The sequence below is a fragment of the Syngnathus floridae genome, chromosome 8, assembly GCF_059516105.1.
Source record: "Syngnathus floridae isolate MCC-2025c chromosome 8, RoL_Sflo_1.0, whole genome shotgun sequence".
Taxonomy (NCBI): Eukaryota; Metazoa; Chordata; class Actinopteri; order Syngnathiformes; family Syngnathidae; genus Syngnathus; species Syngnathus floridae.
In genome coordinates, this window is record NC_142420.1 from 1,351,504 (window position 1) to 1,373,906 (window position 22,403).

General features: G+C 46.7%; 2 protein-coding genes across 21 annotated transcripts in view; both read left to right on the plus strand.

The window, feature by feature from the left end:
* Nucleotides 1–5,895, plus strand: part of mlphb (melanophilin b) — a 58,804-nt gene extending 52,909 nt beyond the window's left edge. For 7 of the 8 annotated variants that reach the window (XM_088382422.1, XM_088382419.1, XM_088382423.1 and 4 more), the window contains 13 exons: nt 21–242; nt 311–456; nt 2,295–2,336; nt 2,724–2,782; nt 2,882–2,959; nt 3,052–3,115; nt 3,190–3,443; nt 3,533–3,610; nt 3,674–3,940; nt 4,332–4,475; nt 4,550–4,618; nt 5,008–5,056; nt 5,345–5,895. In XM_088382422.1, the coding sequence (XP_088238548.1) occupies nt 21–242; nt 311–456; nt 2,295–2,336; nt 2,724–2,782; nt 2,882–2,959; nt 3,052–3,115; nt 3,190–3,443; nt 3,533–3,610; nt 3,674–3,940; nt 4,332–4,475; nt 4,550–4,618; nt 5,008–5,056; nt 5,345–5,394 (1,522 nt within the window). In that variant the 3' untranslated portion in view covers nt 5,395–5,895. The remainder of the gene's footprint in view (nt 1–20; nt 243–310; nt 457–2,294; nt 2,337–2,723; nt 2,783–2,881; nt 2,960–3,051; nt 3,116–3,189; nt 3,444–3,532; nt 3,611–3,673; nt 3,941–4,331; nt 4,476–4,549; nt 4,619–5,007; nt 5,057–5,344) is intronic. The other variant, XM_088382427.1, reaches the window with a different exon arrangement.
* Nucleotides 5,896–7,495: 1,600 nt separating this feature from the next.
* LOC148393825 (uncharacterized) lies at nt 7,496–22,328 on the plus strand. Of its 13 annotated transcripts, XM_088382401.1 has the most exons (22): nt 7,496–8,087; nt 11,277–11,363; nt 13,542–13,559; nt 13,642–13,713; nt 14,251–14,292; nt 14,461–14,511; nt 14,785–14,814; nt 15,199–15,261; nt 15,337–15,378; nt 15,664–15,753; nt 16,066–16,137; nt 16,483–16,563; nt 16,667–16,768; nt 17,380–17,406; nt 17,481–17,606; nt 17,712–17,783; nt 18,059–18,229; nt 18,321–18,413; nt 18,550–18,642; nt 18,741–18,833; nt 19,113–19,239; nt 19,877–22,328. In XM_088382401.1, the coding sequence occupies exons 1-22, from the start codon at nt 7,998–8,000 to the stop codon at nt 22,252–22,254; spliced, it is 4,020 nt and encodes a 1,339-aa protein (XP_088238527.1). In that variant the 5' UTR covers nt 7,496–7,997; the 3' UTR covers nt 22,255–22,328. The 13 variants fall into 13 exon arrangements, with proteins under 13 accessions (XP_088238527.1, XP_088238532.1, XP_088238529.1 ...); XM_088382402.1 differs by lacking the exon at nt 17,712–17,783 and having other exon boundaries at nt 7,499–8,087; XM_088382406.1 differs by lacking the exons at nt 18,550–18,642; nt 18,741–18,833 and having other exon boundaries at nt 7,497–8,087.
* The last annotated feature ends 75 nt before the right edge of the window (nt 22,329–22,403 follow it).

Genomic DNA, 22,403 nt, shown 5'->3' on the forward strand with positions numbered 1-22,403 from the left:
AATGTGTTCTTCGTCCCCAGAGAGCTCAAGACCAAGATTGAGCGAGAAGACTTTAAAAGAGAGATGCTGGCCGAGTGGGCCGATTTAACGCAGTCTCACTGCATTCGCTGTCTGAAGACCTTCAGGTTCCTGGTGAAGAACAAGCGGCAGTGTCTGGACTGCCGTTTGCACGTCTGCGGCTCTTGCAGCCGTTACAACAAAAAGGAGCACGGCTGGCTGTGTGATGCCTGTCACATGGCCAGGTAGGCCAAGAAACGTTGCCAAACTGACACGTTCAAATCCAATTTGAACACAACGTTCTCTCCAAAAGGCTCCTCAAGATCGGCACCCTGGAATGGTACCACAAGAACGTGCGCATGCGCTTTCAGCGTTTCGGCAGCGCCAAGGTGATGCGATCGCTCTTCAAAAGACTCGGTGGGGAGAACTCTTGGGATGACGATGACGACGACGATGCAAGTGAGTGATCCCGCTCCGTCCCTTTGCACAAAGTCTGGAGTGAGCTGGAGGCGGAGTGACACCTCATCTTATCGCTGCTGAACCCCGTGCGAAAATCTGCAGGAAGGAAAAAAAAAAAAGTGCAAACACTTTTTCGGCCTTTTGGTTGAGAGACAGCTGATTCCAAAACTTGGCAGTCAACAATGAAATTGATAATTGATTCAATTATCAATTTGATTGATCGATTGTCATCAATTTTAGCTGGTAGCTGGACTTCATTGACTAGAATGTTCTCCTGCTCTTTGTCGCATGGATTCAGAGTTATGCTGAGCTTTTGGGTCGGGGCAGGGCTAGCGGTTAGCGTTGAGGCTTCCAGAAAGTGATTCGCCTTCAATTTCGGATTAGCCTGATTTGTGTTCTACTACTTCTCCAAGCAGCTCTAAATTGGTTCTGTAACATTTTGTGCTTTTTGGGCAACGCCTCCAGCCTTTGTGTCCCAGAGGCCGCCCACAAAACAGACTTTTGTTGTCGGGGGTGTTTTGAGGTGAACTGCTTCTTCTCATGATGAACTTGTGAGGACACAAGATGGAGGAAGCCTGTTTCCACTTAGACAACCATGAGGGACGTTCTTACAGTTCTGCTACTGAATATGGTAAACTTGTATTGTCAAAATTCAAATGCGGGATGAACAGCTAACAGCTCCAGAAAGCCGATGTGATTTGCGTGAGCGTCTTCATTCTTGTGACATGTAGTCAGGCTTGGGCTTGGGCTTGAGCTTGGATAACAAGTCACACATTTGCGCTCTGCCAAATCTCTGATGGGATTTAATCTTTTCCATCTTTTCCTGTCCCCCCATCCTGGCTCCTCGCAGCTGCAGCCGCAATCGAGTCTCCTTCTCTGAGCTTTTTTTTTTTTTTCTTTCCCCATCTGGAAATATCCCATGTTCTTGTCACTCGGGATCAACTGGGAGCGGGAGGAAAGTTGTTATGTACAAGTACTTGAGTATTCTACTTAAGTAGCATTTATACATGCAAGTGTTTATATGGAGACGATGACACAATGTAAAAAAGACATACCATGACGTAAAGACAGCTGCGACTCGGAGGAAGGAACGCAGCGATCAGGCCAACGGATTCGGAAAATCGGAATAATCTCTTTTCTACGTATTGCCACAGAATTATTTGGGAAAAAAAAAAGATACAGGAAACTTTCAGTTAGACGAGTTGTCATGACGACATCAAATCTTTGAAAAGATTTCTGATCTTGATCTGTGGGCCTAAGCAAGCGACACTCAATTACGATGAATGACCTCACAGTTGGCGTTGCTGCTCCCTTTCTCAACTGATGAACTTTTGGCAACCTGGCCAATATATTCTCACGCCCGAGCGTGTAAATCAAGATACGCGAGTGAATTATGCAGACGCAGCTGCATAATTCTTCTCGCGTATTCGTCCCGGTCTCGCTCGGTCACACGGTTTGGAAAAGATGGCGAGCGAGCGTTGGTGGGCGGGGCTTGGCTAAGCCGACCTTGTGATCATTCAGTCACGTGTTTGCTTGCCAATGATACCATCTGCTCCCAAAAGAATGCTCACTAATGTTTGTTTAGATGAAATTGATTTGGAAACGACGAGCTTACGAAAGAGCTAATTACAAGGCGATGGCCCCGAATATTTTTTTTTTGGTGTGATGGCCGGTCGGCTGCTCCAAAGTAGACGTTCATGTGACTGCGGGGATTAAATCCATCTTGCATGACGTCACACACGTTGGCTGCGCTTTCCTGTCAACCTTTACGAAAACACTGCACTGCACCTTCCGTTTGTGTTCAGCACACTAAGACTGTAAATTTGCCCCCCCCCCAGAGCATCACCAATACGACACACAGAGCAACCCCGAAGTCCACAGTAAGTCCATTTTGAGATCATCTAGTTCTTTTAATGTTTTCATCTAAACAACACTCCCTTTTAAAAGTTGCAGCGCTTTGCTATTGTTTTGATGACATCAATGAGCTAGCATACAACAAAGGAAGGGCTCACCCAATCTTGCCAACAGGATGACATTAAATAGATTATTTTTAATATAATTTATATATATTTTATTTTTATTATTATTGTTTTATCATTTTTATTATTATTTTGTTATTATATTAGATAGATGACACAAAGTATTTGATTTCTTTATGTCATTATTTGTGCTCGGAGCGTTTAAGTTTATTGACTCATCATTAAAGAAAAAAAGACCAAATATTGTGAAAAATGTAAAATGCATTGATATCTTATTGTGTCCTGCAGCCCTGGGATTGGAAGACAGTTGTATGAATGCCACCGATTCACAGCGCTGCGTTAATCAGGTACACGAGCCCACACTGGAGGAAGTCATGCTGGAGTTCTTCCATCTGTTTTATTTTTGGACTTAATCAAATCAGTCTTGGTCATTTGGTTTTTCCCAGCAGATGAAAAAAACCCGAAGGCGTCTCACTGTGGACCCCATCGTTTTTGGCCTGGACTCAGGACCAGGCTCTCAGCAGGTGTGTGTGTGCTGAGCAAAGTCACCCACGGGTGATTGACGATGAAGAATTTGGGCACGAGGGAGTCCGACATGACTTCTGTTTTCCAACAGTTGCTGAAAGACCAAGGCAAATTTGTGGACGTCGGTTCGGACCTTTGCTTGACTCCACAACAAGGTGAAGAGCAGAGAAAAATGTGGGATGAAAAAAAAACGGTGTATGATTTGGATTCTTACGCCATGTTTTTCTAGATGAGCCGGTGTACTCGGACAACGGCGCCTTTCCGTCTCGCTGCACTTCCCGGCTCAGCTACTCTTCTTATGGCAGCGGGAGCGGCGGGGCACCCCAGCGAGGATGCGCTGGCTACTTCCTGGGACCCCGTGATGATGATGACTCAGAGGAAGATGATGATCTCACGCGGTCCTACCCGATGTACCGACCTCATTTGGGACCTCGCGAGCATGTTTCCCAGGAGAGCCTCAACTACCCCAAGCAGCCAACGCAGGTTAGCGCCGACATGCTAACCGCTACCCGCCGTGCCGCCCGTATCCTTTTCTCCTATGTGCGTTCCTCCTCGGTGATCTCGTTCCACAGATCAGCGACCTGAACCGACGAATGTCAGCCATTGAGAGCCTTTTAAGCCGCATGCAGGTCACTCTGACCTCCGAGCAGGTAAATCGGATCTCTTGTAAAACAACAATCCTCTCTCTTAAATGTCTTTCGTCTGTCCGAAAGGAGGCCGAGCTTTGCGACGACGAGGCACCTCAAGCCAGAGATAGCGCCTCTCCTATTTGCGAGTGGGAGGACATGGACCTGAACATGGAGGAGCTTCAACTGAGACAAAAACTGATGGCGATGGCGGGCGACATTAGTGACCACAGCCTGAGTTCTGACGAGGAGGAGTCCAGCCGCTCGCTCTCCTCTCAAGAGACCTCGGCAGACAAAAAGTTCAGCAGAAGCTTGGTGGTCCCTACATGGAATGTGCTGACAAGCTCTCAGAAGGTGCTTTACAGTTTCTTCTTGCAGGTTGAATGAGGGGAGCCCCACTTCCATTTTGGGCAGATGTCATTTATCAACGCGTTGTAAACGTTTCGCTGTAGGACATGTGTAGCATGTCTTGGCAGAAATAAGTTCAACATAAATCTGGAGAACAGAACACTAATGAAAGCCAGGCCAGCAGTGGGTGCTCTGACGCTACTTGACACTTTGGTTCCCAGTGTGAAGTTGTTTCTTGCCATTTGACACGACACCACGACAATGTAAGATTTGGACTTTGGGAGCGCCGCCGCACCATTGCTTCCATAATTGTTCCACTCAGGCAAAAGGGTCCAGCAGGGACAAATGCAAAACTGTATACAAATAAGTGGCATGATTTCATTTGTTGTTTCTTCAGGCAGGGCATTCGAGCGAAAGCCTGGAGCACAAATGGCAAGAGGAAGGCTCCAAGTCGAGCTTCAGAGGTTCCACGGCGTTGCTGTTTGAGCTGGAGGACAAAATAGCCCAAGCCGCGGCCGACGTGCACGACACCCAGACTCAGGTGAGGAAAACGCTCCATGCACGATTTCTGCGTTTTCTCAACCTTGACGATCTTGTTTTCTGTTCGACATTGAGGTGTCCTTCATTGAAAATCGGATCGCCGCTCTCAAGCCTGGCGGAATGCCGCTGGAAAAAAGACAAAAGGTGATGACAACTGCTACACAATAGGTCATGACAGTACAAAAGCAAACATTCAAATGTTACAAAATGAGCCTTCAGGCCACAGCAAGGTTTTCCAAACAACATTTAACTGACATTCCGATCTCACAGCAGGATTTTTTTTTTCACCCCATTAACTCCCCAAATGTTTGCTGTTCTTTGCTTCCATCTACTGGAGGAACACACTCTCATGACAACTCATTTTATGTCTATAATCTTCAATTCAATTTATTTACCAGTAATTTAGGAAATATAGTTCAAAGCAGATTAACAAAAGGTTAAATTAAGGAAAAATACAAATGAATGCATTTAAAACGGTTTGCTTTCGCATTAGCGATTCGCTTCCTCATATTTTGGTCTTTCATCTTCTGTAGTCCGGAGTCCTGCTCACAACAAGAAGACTTTCCCAATACTTCCCAACAAGTAAGAACCGAGACGCGTACTCGTCTAGAGCTTGATCCCAAAAAAGCCTTTTTGCTTCATTAAAAAACATTTTAACCTCGTTAAACCCTGAGAACAGAATGGAGTGTTGTGAGTTGCATGAACAATGTGCCTTTTTGCTTAAGCGCGCACTTCCTGTTGGATGGAAATGGAAAAGCATTCCCATCAGGGCATCCAGCAGTACGCTGGATTTTATGGCACTACCGCATCCTGTTAACTTTTTTCCCTGCTTGCCTTCACTCCTTTTCTCTCTCTTCTCTGTTCTTGCAGCAAATGGGAATGAAACAGGACTCATGAGGAGAAGACTAAGCCTGGTGTGAGATTTCAAGACAACTATGAACCGTCCCGTGATGTTTGTTCTTAGAAACGCATCACACCACGGGTCAATGTAACCCGGTGCATGTTTGATCCTGAACCGTTTTTGGCAAGCTCACCAATGGCACGATATCGTTGACATATTACAGGATGCAAATTGCTACAATATTTTTTAGAATATAGTAAAAACAAAAAAAGGAAAAAAAATAAAAGAGGAGCATATTTTTTTCTGCGTTTTAAATGAACACACGAGGTTCATCTAAAACAAGTTAACCCATCTCAAACGCATTTAGCTAACATTGCTGTTTGTTTGTTTTAATTATACACTTGCAATCAATTTATGGAATTTTAATTCATCTAATTTGAAAGCACTTTATGCAATGACATTCCTTGTCTTATTATTCTTGATAGAATTATTATATTTAAAAAAATCATTTCATTTTCTCCTAAATCTATTAAGACACATGCAGCTTGTGACTCCATAAAGATGTAACGTGATTATCGGCCCCGTGTTCTGCTTTTGCTCTTTGTCTGACTTTTGAACATTACGAGCAGCATCACGCAGACGGAAAAACAACAACACAAGTATCTGAGCATCACGGTGAAATGAGATATCGTTGTGAGTGCCCAAAAGAACTCCCCAGATGAGGAGGAAGAGGAGGAGGCGGGGATTGAGCTCATCTGGCATTCGTCACATGCGCAGCAGGTTTATACAGCAACAGCTGCGGGGAAAGACAATGTTTGGATGTCACACTCAGCGTGGAATTACTGACTGAACAATGTGACACCACAAAGAACACTATTAACTCTCTTATCTACTATTGCTAACCCGACTACTAAATCCTTCCACAGTTATGACTACTACGGCTACAACTAGTCGTTGCTTGCTACTATCGACCTGCTACTAACTACTTGTCCATATTACTGCTACTACTCTGTGTGTGTGTTTAAAGGCGGGGGTGGAGGGAAACTCGAGTATTCATTGGCGACCTCAGGAAGCTCCTTCCCATGACCTCAGTGAGGTTTACAAGTCCCGTGCTTGTCTTCTCCAGCTTCTGCACTCCTCTCATCTAAACAGAGAGAAGACAGAAGAGAAAGCACTCAAAGCGCAGCTGGTACTGGTACTCAGTGAGGCTTATGATGTCATGTTTACAAATGCACAACTCTCACTATATGGGGTCATTTAATTATTTTGAATTTTTTTCATTTTGCACTAAATATTCCAGGCCAACCAGGAGATATAGTTGCTCCTATTACTTCCATTCTACTAGTACAAATTATTAGTAAGACTATGACTGCATACTACACACAATTAACTACTACGACTACCATCACTGTCCTCATTACACCACAACTACTGCTTGCATATCCTCCCATTTCTACTTGTTTTTGCATCTTCTCCTTGACCTTGATGCTCGTGGAGCTACAAGTATTCATTGTTATCTAAAGAATGTGGAAAGTGTTATCAGATAAGGGCCTAGCATGTTAACACAACTATGGAATGCAATAACTCATTTCATCTTAAAATAATCAGACATGCACGTAAACATACCACGTTGCTCACAGTTTGTGTAACGTTCCTCCTTGACACATTTTTGCGCTTGCCTGTCTCCTGTACTATTTTTGCCTGAATCCATCCAGAGTTGCACTTACACAAAATGACCACTTGAGGTCGCCATTGGCTTGACTCACTTGTGACACTTCGAACACTTGACGTCATATTAAAAAAAGAAAAATCGAGCGTTTATTCAAATAAAAATGCCCATATTTCATTATTATTATTATTATTAAAACGGTTTGGGAGCACTGCCTCTTTAAGAAGAGTGTCTTATTTTAGAAGTTAGTAGCGGTGGACTTTAAAAATAGAATGGGATGTTGCGTTCAAATGCCGTGTGGAATTTTAGAAGGCTTGTTTTAAGCCTCGCGTACTGATTGTGACTCCATTGACTTGTTTCTGTGTCAACGCGCGTGATTCATCACTACAAATGAACTGATTATATTTTTCCATACTCCACTCTGCGGGAGTTTCAAAGTGAAATAGTAACACCGTCATTCATCGACATGACTCCAACGTCACTGCGTGTCTGGGGTTAGTTGCGCGTGGTTGTCAAACCATCGGCGACTTCGACATATTCCCACGTTCATTGAAGGCAGCGTTATTGAGGGACGATTTGAAGTGAAGTTCGTCCCCTGCCCCACCATCGATGTTTCACTTTCAACTTCCTAACTCATCCTATTGATTTAATGTTGTGACTTTTAATGGAGCGGGCTTAAGTTTAGTTAATTTTCCGGTAGCGCCGTGGAAAAGTTAAATGCTTTCCCACGTGGGTAAGATGCGGACGTCTGAAATGGATATGGCATTGAGCCGCGCGTGAGATTGACTGCCGTCCGGAAAGTCAGGAAGACGCGTGAACAACGGATGTGTGACCGTGACGACCGCCGACGCGTTTTGTTTCGTGCCCTCGTCTGAAGTTGACGTGTGTCTTCCTCCGGCTTCCTCTGTCTGTGGGTCGGACACGCACCGGTGGCACCGATCGCGAACTCCCCACAACCGCGCCGCGCCGTGCCGTGTGTGTTCGAACAGGTCCTCCCTCCCGTGGGTTCAAACATGGGCACCCAGGGCACAGGACGCAAAAGAAACAGTAACAAAGAGAGAACCACGGCCGAGGACGATGCCCTCAATCTCATCGCCAGAGACGTGAGTAACTCCAATCTGTCCGTGAAAAGACTCCTTTGGGATTTAAAAGTGTGACAAAAGTCAGTTATACCGGTGTTTTTCCCCCCATTAAGAGAAAAACTAATTGTTTTGATTGTCCCAAAAGCACAAAACGAGTCACCAGCCAGCTAATATTGACCCACGATGTGACTCACAGCAAATGTTCTGGTCGTTCGTCATTGTGTATACTTAAAGTTGAATCAGCCGGATATAAAAATAGATTTCTCATATTGGGTGAAAAACAACCAATTCTTGTTATTGTCCTAACGCAAAATGACCTTCATATGACCCAGACCTCTCAAGTGAGAAACAACAATTTGTTTTGAGCATCCCTAACGCGAGTTATCGAATATTTCCTGGTGTTTTCATATTTATAAAAAAAAACAACAACAACCCATTGTTAAATTGTAATATGATCTATGCTTTAGGTGATTGACAGACTTTGTGGAACTGACCCAGACCAGATTATTTCAGTGCATCTGAGTGAAAACCAACCAATTATTCACCTTGGCGTAATGTCTCCTAATATAATGTCAGTACGAGCCACCGGTGATGAAAATGATGTTGCTGTTAATCGGCAAGACACATGTACTAACTTGCACCACAACCAGCTGGGAGTAACACAAGACTGCACTTGGCACAATTTACAATCTGTTTCTAAACACGTGTTGAATTCAGGTTAGGGCAGGATTTTCCCCCTCCACTTTGATGGGGACAAAGTTTTACGTTCATACAGCGATTGATAATTGTTTTGCATTATGCTCTGTGTTTGTGATTGCCGCCACTGAGCGCAATAGAAATGTATAGAATGGCAAGAAATAATCCAGAAAGTAACAGAATACACGTTTGCCACCATGTTAGTGACGTCACCAATTGTCTAGTTTCCCTAGCATGCTCGGAAGAGGCGAGCCATGGCCCGGCCGGTCGGCCGGCGCCATTGCTCAAGAGTCTTTTCCTCTCGCCAGGCCGCACAATAGAAATAAATGGAACAGAAAGAATGAGAACCCAGTCAAAAAAGTCATTATTCTTTGCTTGCCTAACCAGTTATTCATAACGGCCTTCCGTGCCCAATACAAAGCCACAGAAGAATGCGCAGAAATGTTAGCGCACCTTTTGAAGCGGCAGCAAAGTCAAGTTGCTCATACAGTATGTGACCAAGCGGGTGGTGGTGGTGGTCCAAGCACTCTGATGACTCGGCCTCAAGTGTTTAAAAATAGCATGGCCGAAAGATCAGCTGTCGCAACACCCTGCTTTTGGAGGAGGCCAGTGTGGGACACGGCTGTGCCGTGGGGCTGGCACAGACCAACGCCCAATGCAGTGGAAGAAGAAAAATGTGTCAAGGACCAATGCGGTGGTTTTTTGGCTGGGTTTCAGTACAAGTCGTAAGGGAAGAAATGGAAGAAAAATGGTAGCAGTGTTTTGAAGTAGTTGGAAAAAATAACATTGCCACAGCAGCTGCTTCTGTTTAGGGAAAAAATTTAAAAAGAAGATTAAAACGGGCAGGTTGTCCTCACTGGGAAAGCTCAGCGGGGTGTTTGAGGAGTGGATTAGTCTGGTGCGGTTTGGTGGTGAAGATGGTGGCAAAACAAACAAGCCAACTTGTTAATCATTACTGTGAGCGGGGACAAGCAAAGTTCATGTCCACCAAGAGCCCACATTGGGTTTTGTCGGCTTGGGGCCAACACGGTTCCAACTGGTCTATTTCCTGACTTGCGCCCCCCTAAAGCTGCTTGCCAGTACTGTTTCTCCTTAAAAGGATGTGGTCCATTTTGTGTTCACTTCCTCTCGATGACATCATCTCATCAGATTGTTATCGCAAACTGCTTCCTGTTTATTTGGCCTGCCCAACAACTTGAGGAAGTGAATGGTCGTCACTGGAGCTCAGGTGTTCTGACATTTCGAAGTCCAGCGGAAGGTCTCGGATGAAATGAAAGGTTCTCAAATGAAAAAAAAAGTCTACATTGTAGTCCAAATCACTATTTAAGTCACTGACCGTGAAGCTTTATTTGGTGCCACACACACCACCTTTGTCTTGACGTTCACCCCGGAGGAGGAGTCACGTGTGTGCTCAATTATGTCCCATTTAGTCCATTGAGGGCAATATAAATAGGAAGCAAAAAAAAAAAAAAATGCAGTGCCACGTCTTTTGGCCTAGTTTGTCGAATCCCTCTCGAGGTGGCAGCGATAACAACTCCCAAGAAAAGTCACTCATTACGCTGTATTTTTTCACGCTGCTATCAAGCAAGCTCAAGTGTGACAAATGATTTACACAGCCATGTTCACTAACACATTTGATATTTTGTTGAGTTACATTTGGGAAAACGGGTGGGTGGCTACATCCGGCCATAGTCAGCTAACAAAGTGAGTTGACATTTCAAAGAAAGCCACTTCCGTGGCCATTTAGCGCCTGTCCCGACACATTGTCCTGCATATTTTCCTTCGTGCCGTACGGGAGCGGCAGCACTTTGCGATTGTGCGAGCTACGCCGGTGACCGGCTGCTGCTCCGGACTATCAATTGTGCCCTTAAATGATCAGACGCCCAAGCTGATAATGCTAATCTCCGCAGCCGACACCAGCGCAGCTCTGCTTAGCTTTGACGTGATAGTGGTTGTGTCGTTTCACACTTGATGGGTGGGCAGGCCCAACTATTTGGATACAAGCAATTACAAAGTTGATTTTCTGTAAGACGCCCAAAAGTAGTGAGTGTTAGCACTTTGTTGCTGCCTGCTAACGTGCTTGTGTGTTCCCGTTGCTTGGTCATGCTGAGTGACATGAAGGAAACGCATTAGCGCAATCAAGAAAAAAAAAAAAGCCCCTCCTTCTGCACCCCTGCCTGGAGGCAAAACGCAATGTCCACCGCAATGTTAGAGGAAGGAAATGCTTACGCATTCTTTGAGCTGCGCACACACAAGTCGTGCTCTGAGAGCTCCTTTTAAGGAAAAGGCCCTTAGTTCCATTCATTGGCGAGTAGAGCGATGGCAATGTTCTCTAAACACGACGAGTAATACATCCCATATTTCACTGATTTGTACCGTTTGGAAACAAAACGTTGAAGTAGTACAGATGAGGTTTTGCTGTGTCAGCGCCTGTGTTTGGCATGTGTATAAATCCAAATGTCCCGATCATAACAATTTCCTTTTCCTCTGTTTTTGTTCCTGTTGCCCTGGCAGGCCGAGGCCCGACTGGCAGCCAAGAGGGCAGCGAGGGCGGAAGCCAGAGAGATCCGCATGCGGGAGCTTGAGAGGCAACAAAAAGAGGTAAACAAAATTACAATTGACTCCAAATGAGCTTTTCTTTGTCTTCCCAAATTGGGCCTGAGCCAAGTTTTGAACCCAGAACCGACAAACATGTCAGTGGCGTTATTTTTTGCGTTCCTCACTTGTTGTTTTTGTGGCCTTTCTTTTCTGGTTCAGCACGTCTGATCTCTACCAAGGGGGCTTTTTTTAGCTCCCTATTATTAGTGTCACGTAATCTCATACATGCAGAAAGACCTCTGCCCCCCCCCTCCCAATTTGCTGCGACTTAGCTATGAAGGGTTAGCACCATTAACCTGACAGGTCCTGAAGTCATATGCACGGGATTACTGACCATTGTTTTGTGTATGTGCGTTAAATCCCTTAACTCAGTTGTAAAGTAGCTTAGCAGGTTGGGCTCTGCGGTCCAAGTTGCAGTGCCACACTTAGTTCATGTTGCTGACTTGAGCAATGAGGGCCACGGCACGCCGGCCACCGTCCGTCAGGCGTTTCGGAAAGGAACGCTTTATGGAAAACTGAAGACTTGGACACGACGGCAAATGTCTTGAGATTGCTTTCCTGTATCCCGTTTGGATTTAAATTCCGACTGGTTCTGACTGTTAAACAATGCGGTCTGTCTCGGTACCCTGATGTCTACAAAAACGGCCGGGCGTCTCCTGGCGGGGAGGAGACTGAGGGCGGCCTTCGGCAGGCGCCCTCGGAGCCCCCCCGTCCAAAAGGCCAGCACGGTGAGTTCAATAGCGTTTGTACAAACATGATAAGCTGATTGATTGTACGACTCCGTCCATGAATGGGCTTACGTGAGCCATTTGGCTTTGGAACTAATTAGTGTCCAGACGCAGTTAAGAAAAGCTTTGTCTGGGTTTCTCTTGGGCTTGGTGGCCCCGCCCCCTCAAACCCCAAATTGGAGAAACTGCTTGTGTGGATATTAAATAATAGACAAAAGCAAAATGATGTCAGGATTTGGGTCCCACCTGAACTACGACATTGATCGGATGGATGCGCCGTTCTGTCCCGTCGTTGTAGAAATGTCCGACACTGACCTTCAGCACCCAAATGGCTGATCCGGGACAAACACGCTGTTGAACCGGCAACTCTGCCTCAGTAGCTCATCAGTACAACTTGACCTAACGGAACCGGAGCCAGAACATTGGCTTCACAAGGGCATTACTGCTATCCAAGCGAGTGTTAATGAGGTCGCGAAGGGGGAAGTGGCAAATCTGTTCCCCAAAGCGGTCCATCCATTTATTGGGCAAGCACACCGTACAACAGAGATGCTAGTAAATCTGGATTTAAGTGCCGAGTTGCCGGGACGGAACGGTTGGCAATTTGCACACTGGAGGCATCTCCGAGTGATACCGCAATAAAATCCAGGGGATACTCATCTTCAAACTGATCAAACGTATCGTCATGACTTTAGTTCCAGTCCCGATCTACAACCTGGAACGGAAAAAGTGGCTTAGCCTAGCTTTGCTTAGCTTAGCTTGGCGATCAACTGCCTCAGTAAGCTTGCTCTCACTTGAGAGCTTCTGGCTACAAGCCATTTGGAACAGTCAACAAATTAGCCGCATGGGAGCCAGGGCAAAAGTTTGGCCGGCTGGCGGGAGGGAGGGAGGGAGAGAGCCCAATCTTACGGCTGTCTGCATTCAAAGTACCTGATGCGTGACAAAGTCCAAAATGTGTCACACAGTGATTGGCTGTTGCCTTTCATCCTCCCGTCACTATGACGACTATGACACTTTCCCTTAAGGAGGAAGATCAACAGAACACACTGGCACCGCCCGTTCTGCGTTGTTTGGAACAACAAGGTAGAAAACCGTAAGTCCAATTAGTTCTGTGACCGTGCTCGTATCGAGCGTTTATGTGGAAAAAAAATCCCCTCAATCACATACCTGTCGGATTGTCTGTCCTTGTTCTTCTTTTGCGTGATCTGTCGATGATGTGCAAAGCATCTTGTTGGCACAGTAGCGCCACCAACTGATGTCGTCCATCCACTGCAAGGAACCTAATGTTCAAGGAAGCCTCTTGCCTGGATTGAAAGCGTCAGCCTTCGTTTGTTACTGGCTGCTCTTTATTCAGTTGCCATTTTCTGACTGGTTTATTTCTGTTTCCGTATTTTTTGACACTCTCGGATCTCTTTCTCTCTCTCTCTCTTCTGCCCCGGTTGCTGGTGGTGCGCAGATCTTTCAGGTGCAGAAGGTACGCTTGGTATTCCGTGTGTGGCCAGTAAATATCGACCGCGGTTGAAGTGTTCCATAACTTGCCATTTTTCTGTCTTTAGAAATATTACGGCTTGAATCCTAAAGCAGATGACCGATCAGACAGCAAATGGGGCGATATTGAGCAATGGATGGTAGCGTTTTTTTGTCCTGCGGTGCCACTAACCTTTCATTCACTTCCATGCACGATATTGTTTGCGGTGGATTTCCTGTTGTTGGTGTCCCCCTTTAAAAAGCAACACCTCAAAGCTGGAGCTCGCCTGGGCCCTGCCCTCTCGGTATGGCTCGCATGCCGTTTGCTGTGTCTAATTTCTCATGTCAGGACTGAGTTTCAATTTCACCAGCACGCCGATTGTTTGATGAGAAGCACAACTAAAGAAAAGTAACTTTGAGCTATATGTCAAGAGCACTTGAAGTCCCTGTAAAGTGAAATCAACTTTCTGAATTCACTTTACAGGGTCCTTCATTTCGGATTTATGGACTGAGTTGTTTGAGGTGAGCTATTACTAATCCTGATGAAAGCAAGCAGAACTTGAGTGCTGATCAAAAGTGTCACAAAGCATCATCGAGTGCTTTAATGTGAACTCTTTCAAATCCATCTTGTGTGTGTGTGTGACCTGCGACTCTTCATCTTCTCTTCCCTTCCTTCATCTTTTGCCACCGCCACGCAGGAGGACAGTGAGCGATACTCGCGACCTTCGCGCACGCATACGGTTTGTAGACCACGCGGATTTGTAAAATCCAATACTTGTTGTTGACATCTTGCTTCCACAAAGTGGCAAAAATCCGAAACCTCCTGACTGACTGATGGGGCATAATTAAGATTCATTGTCAAAAAGTTGTCAGCCCTCCCTTTGAAATGTGTCTCGTTTCTCTCGCAGCTTTCAGATGACGACGAACGGATGTCTGTGGGGAGCCGAGGCAGCGCCAGGGTCAGTATCAAATCCATGTCAACACCTTTTCAGATTTCAGTGTGTGGCTATCGTCAAGAATTTCGATTGGTGAAAACACTCCGTGCCGAGGTTTGGCTCGGCGGATTGCTCAAGGTTCCGATTGTCTTAACAAAGCTTTTCTTGGGTCGTTGTCGATTTGATGCGAGGATGCCACAAAGGCGTCAAAGGACATACAGGAGTTGTTTGAACTCGCAGGTTGCTTTTTAAAAGTGGCATAGTCGCGGAGTTGATGCTTTGGTGTCTCTTGCACAGTCGGAACTTGACGCAGTTTACAGTGCCGGGGTAAGGGCCGACTGTGGACTGCAAGACTTTGAACGACACGATCATTTGCTGTGCTGTGCTATGCTTGTTTTTTTTTTTTTTTTTAAACTGCCTGCACACGACTTGTGAGCTTGGTGTATAACACCTAAGCCGCCTGTTAATTAATCTTGACAGTTTCTGCTAACGATGAAGAAAGTACTGCTTAGTTTCATGTTCCTCTTTTGCACATGTTCTCACCGTGTGACTCAGAATTTTTTATTTTTTTTGCTGATTGTGGATATCTCACACTTGGTGCCCTTGTGGTGTTACCTTGGCTGCTTGACAATCTCACATGCGCTGCATGCCGCTGTGTGTATTTCTGAAAGCTTCTGCTGATCTTTTTTTTTTCTTTCTGCCACTCTCAAGGGCTCGTCCTTGCTCTCGCATAAGTCCAAGAAAAAGAAGAAACATAAGCACAAAGATAAGGACGTATGTGATTGTCTTGGTAACTGCTGCGGCTTGGCCTAACCTTTGACAAATGACTTTTGCACTCTTGCCTTGTAGCGGAACGGCCACGATGATGAGCACAGTGTTCTATCCAGCCGGGTTAGTAGTTGTCAAAACTCAAAAATCATTCCGTTTCAATCACATTCGAGGAAATCGAACTCGTAAACTTGAACAAAAACAGTAAGTGTCATTTTGGGGATGACACGTAAATGTGATGTTTCCAGGCTGGGTTGATATGATAACATTCACTTTGTGACCCAAATGTGACCCGTCATCTTCTTCCTGTTCATGGGGGGAAAAAAAAAAGTAGCGCTAATTCCTCCAATGACAGAAAATGGTTCCCTGGTCTTACTGGCGATGTGGTATGTGGGCTCCCTCTCTCAGGCATCGTACGCTGCCTCATCTGACTTGTACAGCCTCAATGGCCTGTCCGCCGCCGTAGGCAGGAGCCCGGCTTCGACTGGTTCCTACCAGGTTCGTATGGAACAAACGCCACACACAAAAAAAAAAAAAAAACAAGAACAAGGGCTGCCCTCCACTTGCACTTCTGCTGGGAGACTCTTTAGCCAACATCACACTTGGTCAGCCAGTCATATCGCGTCTGACTTTTTATGGACTGGAGCGTCATCGGTGGCATCGTTCTTAAGCGCCTGATTGAGGGCCTTTCGGCAAACGTTGTGAAATGGAGCGCGTTCTCACCACTGAATAGAAATGTGTGAATATGAACATGCTGAAGCGTGAGCCAAAACCGGCCGTGTGGTCTCTATCATGTCGCATGAAATCCAGAGCTCCTTATATGAGGACGGGCTGTATTCCGGGTCGCGCCAAGTGTCCGGCTCCAACTCTGGCTCCCATGTAGTAAGTCTTTTTTTCTTTTTTGAGGCATGATGGAATTTTTGGCGTGGCATGTGAGCTAATTGAATAATGGAATCATTGTGGCGTGTCATTTGGTGTGTGGAACGGTTGCTTTGGTTTGAGAGCCCTAACGGTGCAAACATTGCATAACTGATGCTGGCCACCAGACGCGTGGTTTGGTTCACACCTAAAAAATGAATTTGTGACTAGCAAGTAGGCAGACAGAGGTTTGTTGTTGTGCCACCAACGTGCTTGCATCTGGTGCTAGCCTGAGCATGCGTGTGTGTCCGTCAATCCGCTCGGCCGGTCCAGTCCGGTCGGAAGCCCTAACGTCCGTTTCTTTGACAGCCAATAGAGTACGCTAGCTACCGCAGCGGCTCCAACTCCAGAACTTCCAGTCGGGCCAATTCTGCCCGTACCAGCCCAGTGGTGAGCCTTGCCTGCAACTTTCAACGATTGGAATATTTTGGTGTTGTTGTGGTGTCAAGCCCGTCTGTCCGTCCGTCCGTCTGTCCGTCGGTGGCCCTTCTAGGACGAGCGCGGTGGCTCTGTCGCCAGTCTGTTGAGAAGCGTTTCCGGTAGCAGGGGACTCCCCAGGGATCTGGCCAATGTGACCATTCCCGATTTTTTAGACGTGAGTCGTCGCCTACCACGGGTGGCCGATGTTTTTAGTTTGCCGCCTCCTTCCTATTCATCATGCACTTAACCCCACAAAGGTCTTTGTCTTGTCCTGGTGAGTTATGTGTCGGAGTGAAATCACTGGAATGCAAAGATATTACCCAATGGAGTGACTCTGACCGAATATGTGACCGGGGCACCTCCGCCATCAAGTGTGAATTTAACCCAAGTTTTGTATGCTGCCTATTTCCGCTAATGCACAGGTGTCAAACTACAAATTGCAAGCAGTGTCTCTATTTTGAAGTGACGACAATTTGTAATTTTAGTAATGACACAAAGTTGATGCAAAATTTGTCTTGAAGGCCAACATAAAATGATGTGGCCGGCCGTATGTGGCCCCCGGGCCTTGGGTTTGACACCTATGCGCTAATGCGTGTGTGTGTGTTCCAGCTGCTCTATCACAACACCCCTGAACTGAAAACCTGATTGTTTTTAAACCGTGTTTGATGCCGCGTGACACGAATGAAGGATTTGAGTCCGGTTTGTTTGTCGCATGGTTGCGGACGGGCCCAGCGGCCTCCGTGTCAGCCTGACTTTGCTCTCATGGCTTTTTGTCTTGCTCCACAGGTAGACGACAGGGATTATCCTGAGAAAGTAAGTGGAACAACAAAACGCTAAGCAGGTTCTCGCGCTACCTTTTTTTGATTTGCGCGACTCCCGTTTTGCAGGGTTCCCGAGCGGCTTCCGCATTAACGGCGACCACTCTCACCTCCCTCGGCGGGAGTTCCTCACGGAGAGGAAGCGTCGAGAGCGCCCTCACCGTGGATGTGGAAAGTGCCACGAGGGAAATCAAGGTAGCGCAAGAGAGCGTCTCTGTAAAGGCGTCCGTCCGCACCTTCCTTCCTGCTTTGCCGCCACTTGATGCGCCTCTTGCTCTTTGCTGCTGCGCTTTTCACCAGGAAATTCATGAACTGAAGGATCAGATTCAAGATGTGGAGTCCAAGTACAGTCAGAACCTAAAAGAAGTCAAGGTAGAAACCCGAGACGGTTTGCTCCCCGTTACGGTTTGCTTTGGTTTGTGCGCATGTTGAGAGAAGCCAGAAGACAGCTAAAATTCTTGCGCACTTTTATTTTTATTTTATGGCTACTTAAGTCATGCTCTTCTCATCTGTCCCATGTTAGAATGTGTGCTCATTGCATCAATGCTTTCTCTCATTTCTACATTTCTGCTTGCACGTCTTGCGGAACTTTACAGACGGAGGAATGTTGGCTTTTCAATTTCTGAATTCTTTTTTTTTTTTTACAGGAGGCGTTAGCAGAGGTGGAGGAGAAGTACCGCAAGGCCATGGTGTCCAACGCCCAGCTGGACAATGAAAAAAACAACCTGATGTACCAGGTGGACACGCTCAAAGACTCGCTGATGGAACTGGAGGAACTCCTGTCTGAGTCAAGGCGGCAGTTCGAGGACAAGCTCAAAGTACGGCGCCACGCGCTCACGACTGTCGACAGCACTCAGTTTTTTTCTGCACAGGGCACATTGAAATTGTATTTCTCGTTTGTGACTGCAGGATTTTGAACGTGAGAAACACGCCCACAGCGTGCTTCAGTTCCAGTTCAACGACATGAAGGAGACCCTGAAACAAAGCGAGGAGCTGCTAAACGTGAGCGTCGACTGGAGTCAACGCGGAAGCGGCGGGAAACTTGCATGCCGGGATTTCATCTCACGCACATTTTCCTTTCCCCACGTCAACTCTGCTTCCTTCTCCTTTGCTCTTCTTTCTTCTCTGGCCACTGTAGGAGATTCGCCAGTTGCGTTTGAAGCAGGAGAGTTTTGCTAGGGAAATAGCCGATCTCCAAGAAACAGTGGAGTGGAAGGATAAGAAAATTGGGGTACGACCCGATTGTGTATTTGTGTCATCTTCTCGGGCCGCCGGCATGACGTCTTGTCTTTCGCTTTCCTCTCCGTTGTCAACTGCAAATGTGCTCAGGCCTTAGAGCGACAGAAAGAATACACGGACGCGATCCGAATCGAGCGAGACGACCTCAGAGAAGAGGTGGTGAAGCTGAAAGATATTCTAAAGGTACTCGGGTTGTTCTTTGACCTTTCTGAGCGAGTGCAGTCTTCCGGGCTTCGTCTTAAAACTTGGAAGTCTCAAGCATGCTTGCTGGAAATTGAACGGGAAATCTTGACGTTTTGCTTTTGGGCAAATTCCAGAGCTTGGACTTTGACCTACGCCTAGACAATTGCCATGGATGACGCTGAATCGGCAATTAAAGGATTTTTACACGTGTTGACTTTTGTATCAGTACTCGTCAGTCACAATCGAAGGGTATGTGAAGCTTGTGACTGTTTTTGCCAGAAACACGGAATAGTGCTGGGACCCAACCTGAGCGTCAACGGCGACGCCAACGAGACGGAAACGGACGCGGCCACCGGCGGAGACGGCGCTTCGTCGAGCTCCCCGGCGGAGGGGAGCAGCGTGCTTGGTAAAACAAATCATCTTTCCTTCTTTTGCATGGCTTTCCAATAACCCAACCAAAGATGTTAGTTTCCAAAATGGACACTTAGAGTCAATTGAGGTAGAACAAATTCAACTCGGATATTTTCTCAAGTGTGCTTTTGGACTACCATCTTGGGTTTTCATGCTCCCTCTCTTGATTTGCCTGGCAGATCTTAAAGAGGAACCACACACTGCCAGTACGACTTGCTCAATCAGACCTTTTAGATCTTTGAATGACCTTGACTCGATACTGTGAACGTCCACAAGTATGGGCAGTATTCATTCGAATAAGTCAAGGCTTCTAAAAGTGTGTGTAGTTTCTCTTCAAGTGACAAGCTTGGAAAAAGGCACTTTAATCCTTTACAACAGTTTGAAATCTTCTCGTCATACGTCCAAATGGGTATTCTTGGTGCTTCTCATCAAAATCTCAATGGCAATGTCTTCTCCCTGCCTGCCCTCTTCTACATGTCTTGTGCTCCCGCCTGGGGTCCTCCTCCTCCCTCTATGCGGTTCTCTGAATCAAGCAGGTTCTTAGCTTTGTCTTCTGCCGCTGCGCTCCTGCTGGAGGTTTCTCTTGAAAAACGCTGTCTCCGTATCAAAGTCTGCTCTCCGTGATTTCTCAGGAAGCTCAGGCGACTCTGGGTTGAGAAGTAGAGGAAAGGAAGCGGTGGATCAAGAAGAGCGCGGACAAGTGTTTGAGGAAGGCCAGACGAGCGCCGCCGATAGGCTCTCGGACACTTTTGAGGCGTCCGGCTCCGTGAAAGAAAAGATGGCAAAAGCCGTTGTTCAAGAAAATGACGCACCGGGTCAAACAGTTACGCCAGTCAACTCGGATTTAGAGGAGACAGACACAATACTGAATGGTAATTTGATAGAAATAGAAGCTGTCCAAGAATTGTGCCCCCAAGATCAAATAAGTCCCCCAACAAGTTGCCCACTAGGCGCTAATGAGTCCGAATCAAGTCACCAAGAACAAATGAAAGATTCCGAAGCATGCCCCCATCTGGGGCTCAGTCATAAAGAGATGGGAGACGTCATAGCTTTTGAAGAAAATTCCCAATCGTGTCCCATAGATGGTGAATACGCTGAACCGTGTCCCCGTGTGCAAGGCGTTGGAGAACCTCAGTCTGGTCTCCAAGCAGATATTCCTCAATCTAAATCGTGTCAAGGGGAAGATGTCAAAACATCTCCCCATGGAGATGTGAAAGATTTTGAATCAAACATTCAAGTCCCAGAATGGTGCCCCCAAGTAGATGTCAAAAGTTCTGAATGGTGTCCCCAAGTGGAAGATGCAAAGGATGACGGACACGAAGACGGAAATAATTCTGAACCGTGTTCCCAAGTGCAAGTCGGCCAAGACTCGCAATCTGATCCGCGAGTCGTGGAGCCCGAGTGCATCGCTGAACGGCAGCAGGAAACTGCTGAAGCAAGCAGCGATGACGCAGAAACAAACGTCACCAAGCCTGCCGGTAAGAGCGCAAAAGGCCGTGGGAAAAAGAAAAAAAAGAAGAGGAGAGGCAAAAGGAAAGGAGCCTCGCCTGAGGAGGAACCAAGTCATCAAAGGGACAACAAGGGAGGAAATGTCACCACGGAACAAGACGAGCTCCAGACAGAAGGCACAGGAGCACCATTAGCAAACGCAGACTGTGCTCACGTCATCCAGTGCCTTCAAGAAGCCACTCAACAGACGGAGCCCGCAAACCTTCACCATCTCCAAGAAAGCAAGACGGCGCAAATGCTCCATGCGGAGGAGCAAAGCAGTCGACATTTGGAAACGGAAAAAGTAGAAATAGTGCAAGCTCCAAAAGAAAGTTTGGATTCTGCCGAAGCGCAGGAAGGATCAGATCCTATTTTGGACAAAGACGCCATTATAGATGACACCACGATCGGTTCAGGTCCTGGTGACACGACTTTTGGCCATGATGAAGGTGAAACAAGTTCTCCAACTCTCTACGATAATAAAGAAGACTCGGTAGCCCAGTTGGAAAGCTGCGATGAAGACGCCTCAGAAAGTCACAATCGGGTGTCTGTGACGTCTCCCGATGACATCGGCGACGGTCTCCAAGACTCGTCGTCATCGCCTGCGCTACGACCCGATAGCCTCACGGAGGTTGTTTTCAAACAGCAAACGTTTACAAACCAAGAGGATGAGGAGGTCATGAAAAAGGACATTGACGACTTGCTCACTTTTGTCCAGCCGGAGAAATCCTCGCATGACCTTGACGAGGAGGAGACTCGGGCCGGACTCGTTGCCGACGGACAGACTTTGCTTTGCGAAGATCGTTTTGTTGACGCTGCCTTGGACACGCTGGAGTCCCAGAAAGTGAGAGATCAATTCACAAATGAAAACCTAGCTGCTGCAGAGGAGCATGAAAGCATGGAAGGTGACCATCAAGCCGCCGATCTCCGCGCCTGCCGGCAAGACAGTGGGGAGGATGTCGACGATGAAGATGAGAAAGGGCATTCCTTTGATTTTGACGACATGGACCTGGACGCCGACGTGGAGTTGGAGACGCTGGAAAATCCTGAGCGGCGGCGAGTTGAGGTGGGAGATGAAGACGTCGCATCGGATGACCTCCAAACCGACAAGAACAGAAAGGATAGCGAGGCAGTCGCACCAGAGCAGACAGATGTTGAGATGGCCGTGGAAGTCCTGCCAGATGAATGGAGTCAGAATAATAATAATAGCAATCCTGAAACGCCAACGCGGAGAGATGCGCGTGGAGCCGCACCAAACGTTTTGACCAATGTACATTTAGACAACATGAGTAAAGAAAGCCACGGGAAGGACGGCCAGCCTTCCCACACCGGACTTCCACAAACCACGGGCGAAGACCAAATCCCAGCTCAGGCCGCCCCGTTAGCGGTAGATAGCGTTGAGAATGCGCAAGATGAATGCGCCACCCTTAGCAACACTGAGACGCCCGTCTCTGGAAAAGACGGCAAGAAAAATGGAAAGAAGGGAAAAAGCAAGGGCAAAGATGACTGCAAGATGACTTAGAGCTTACCTTTCAAAATGACTCTCCGGTGTGATAGGCAGTTTTTTTTTTTTTTCTAATTTGATTGATGGTTGCATAGCTTTAGAATAGACATCATGAGCTTTATCATTTTTATTTTTTGCAAGTTGTATGTGCCAAAAAGCAATGAGAA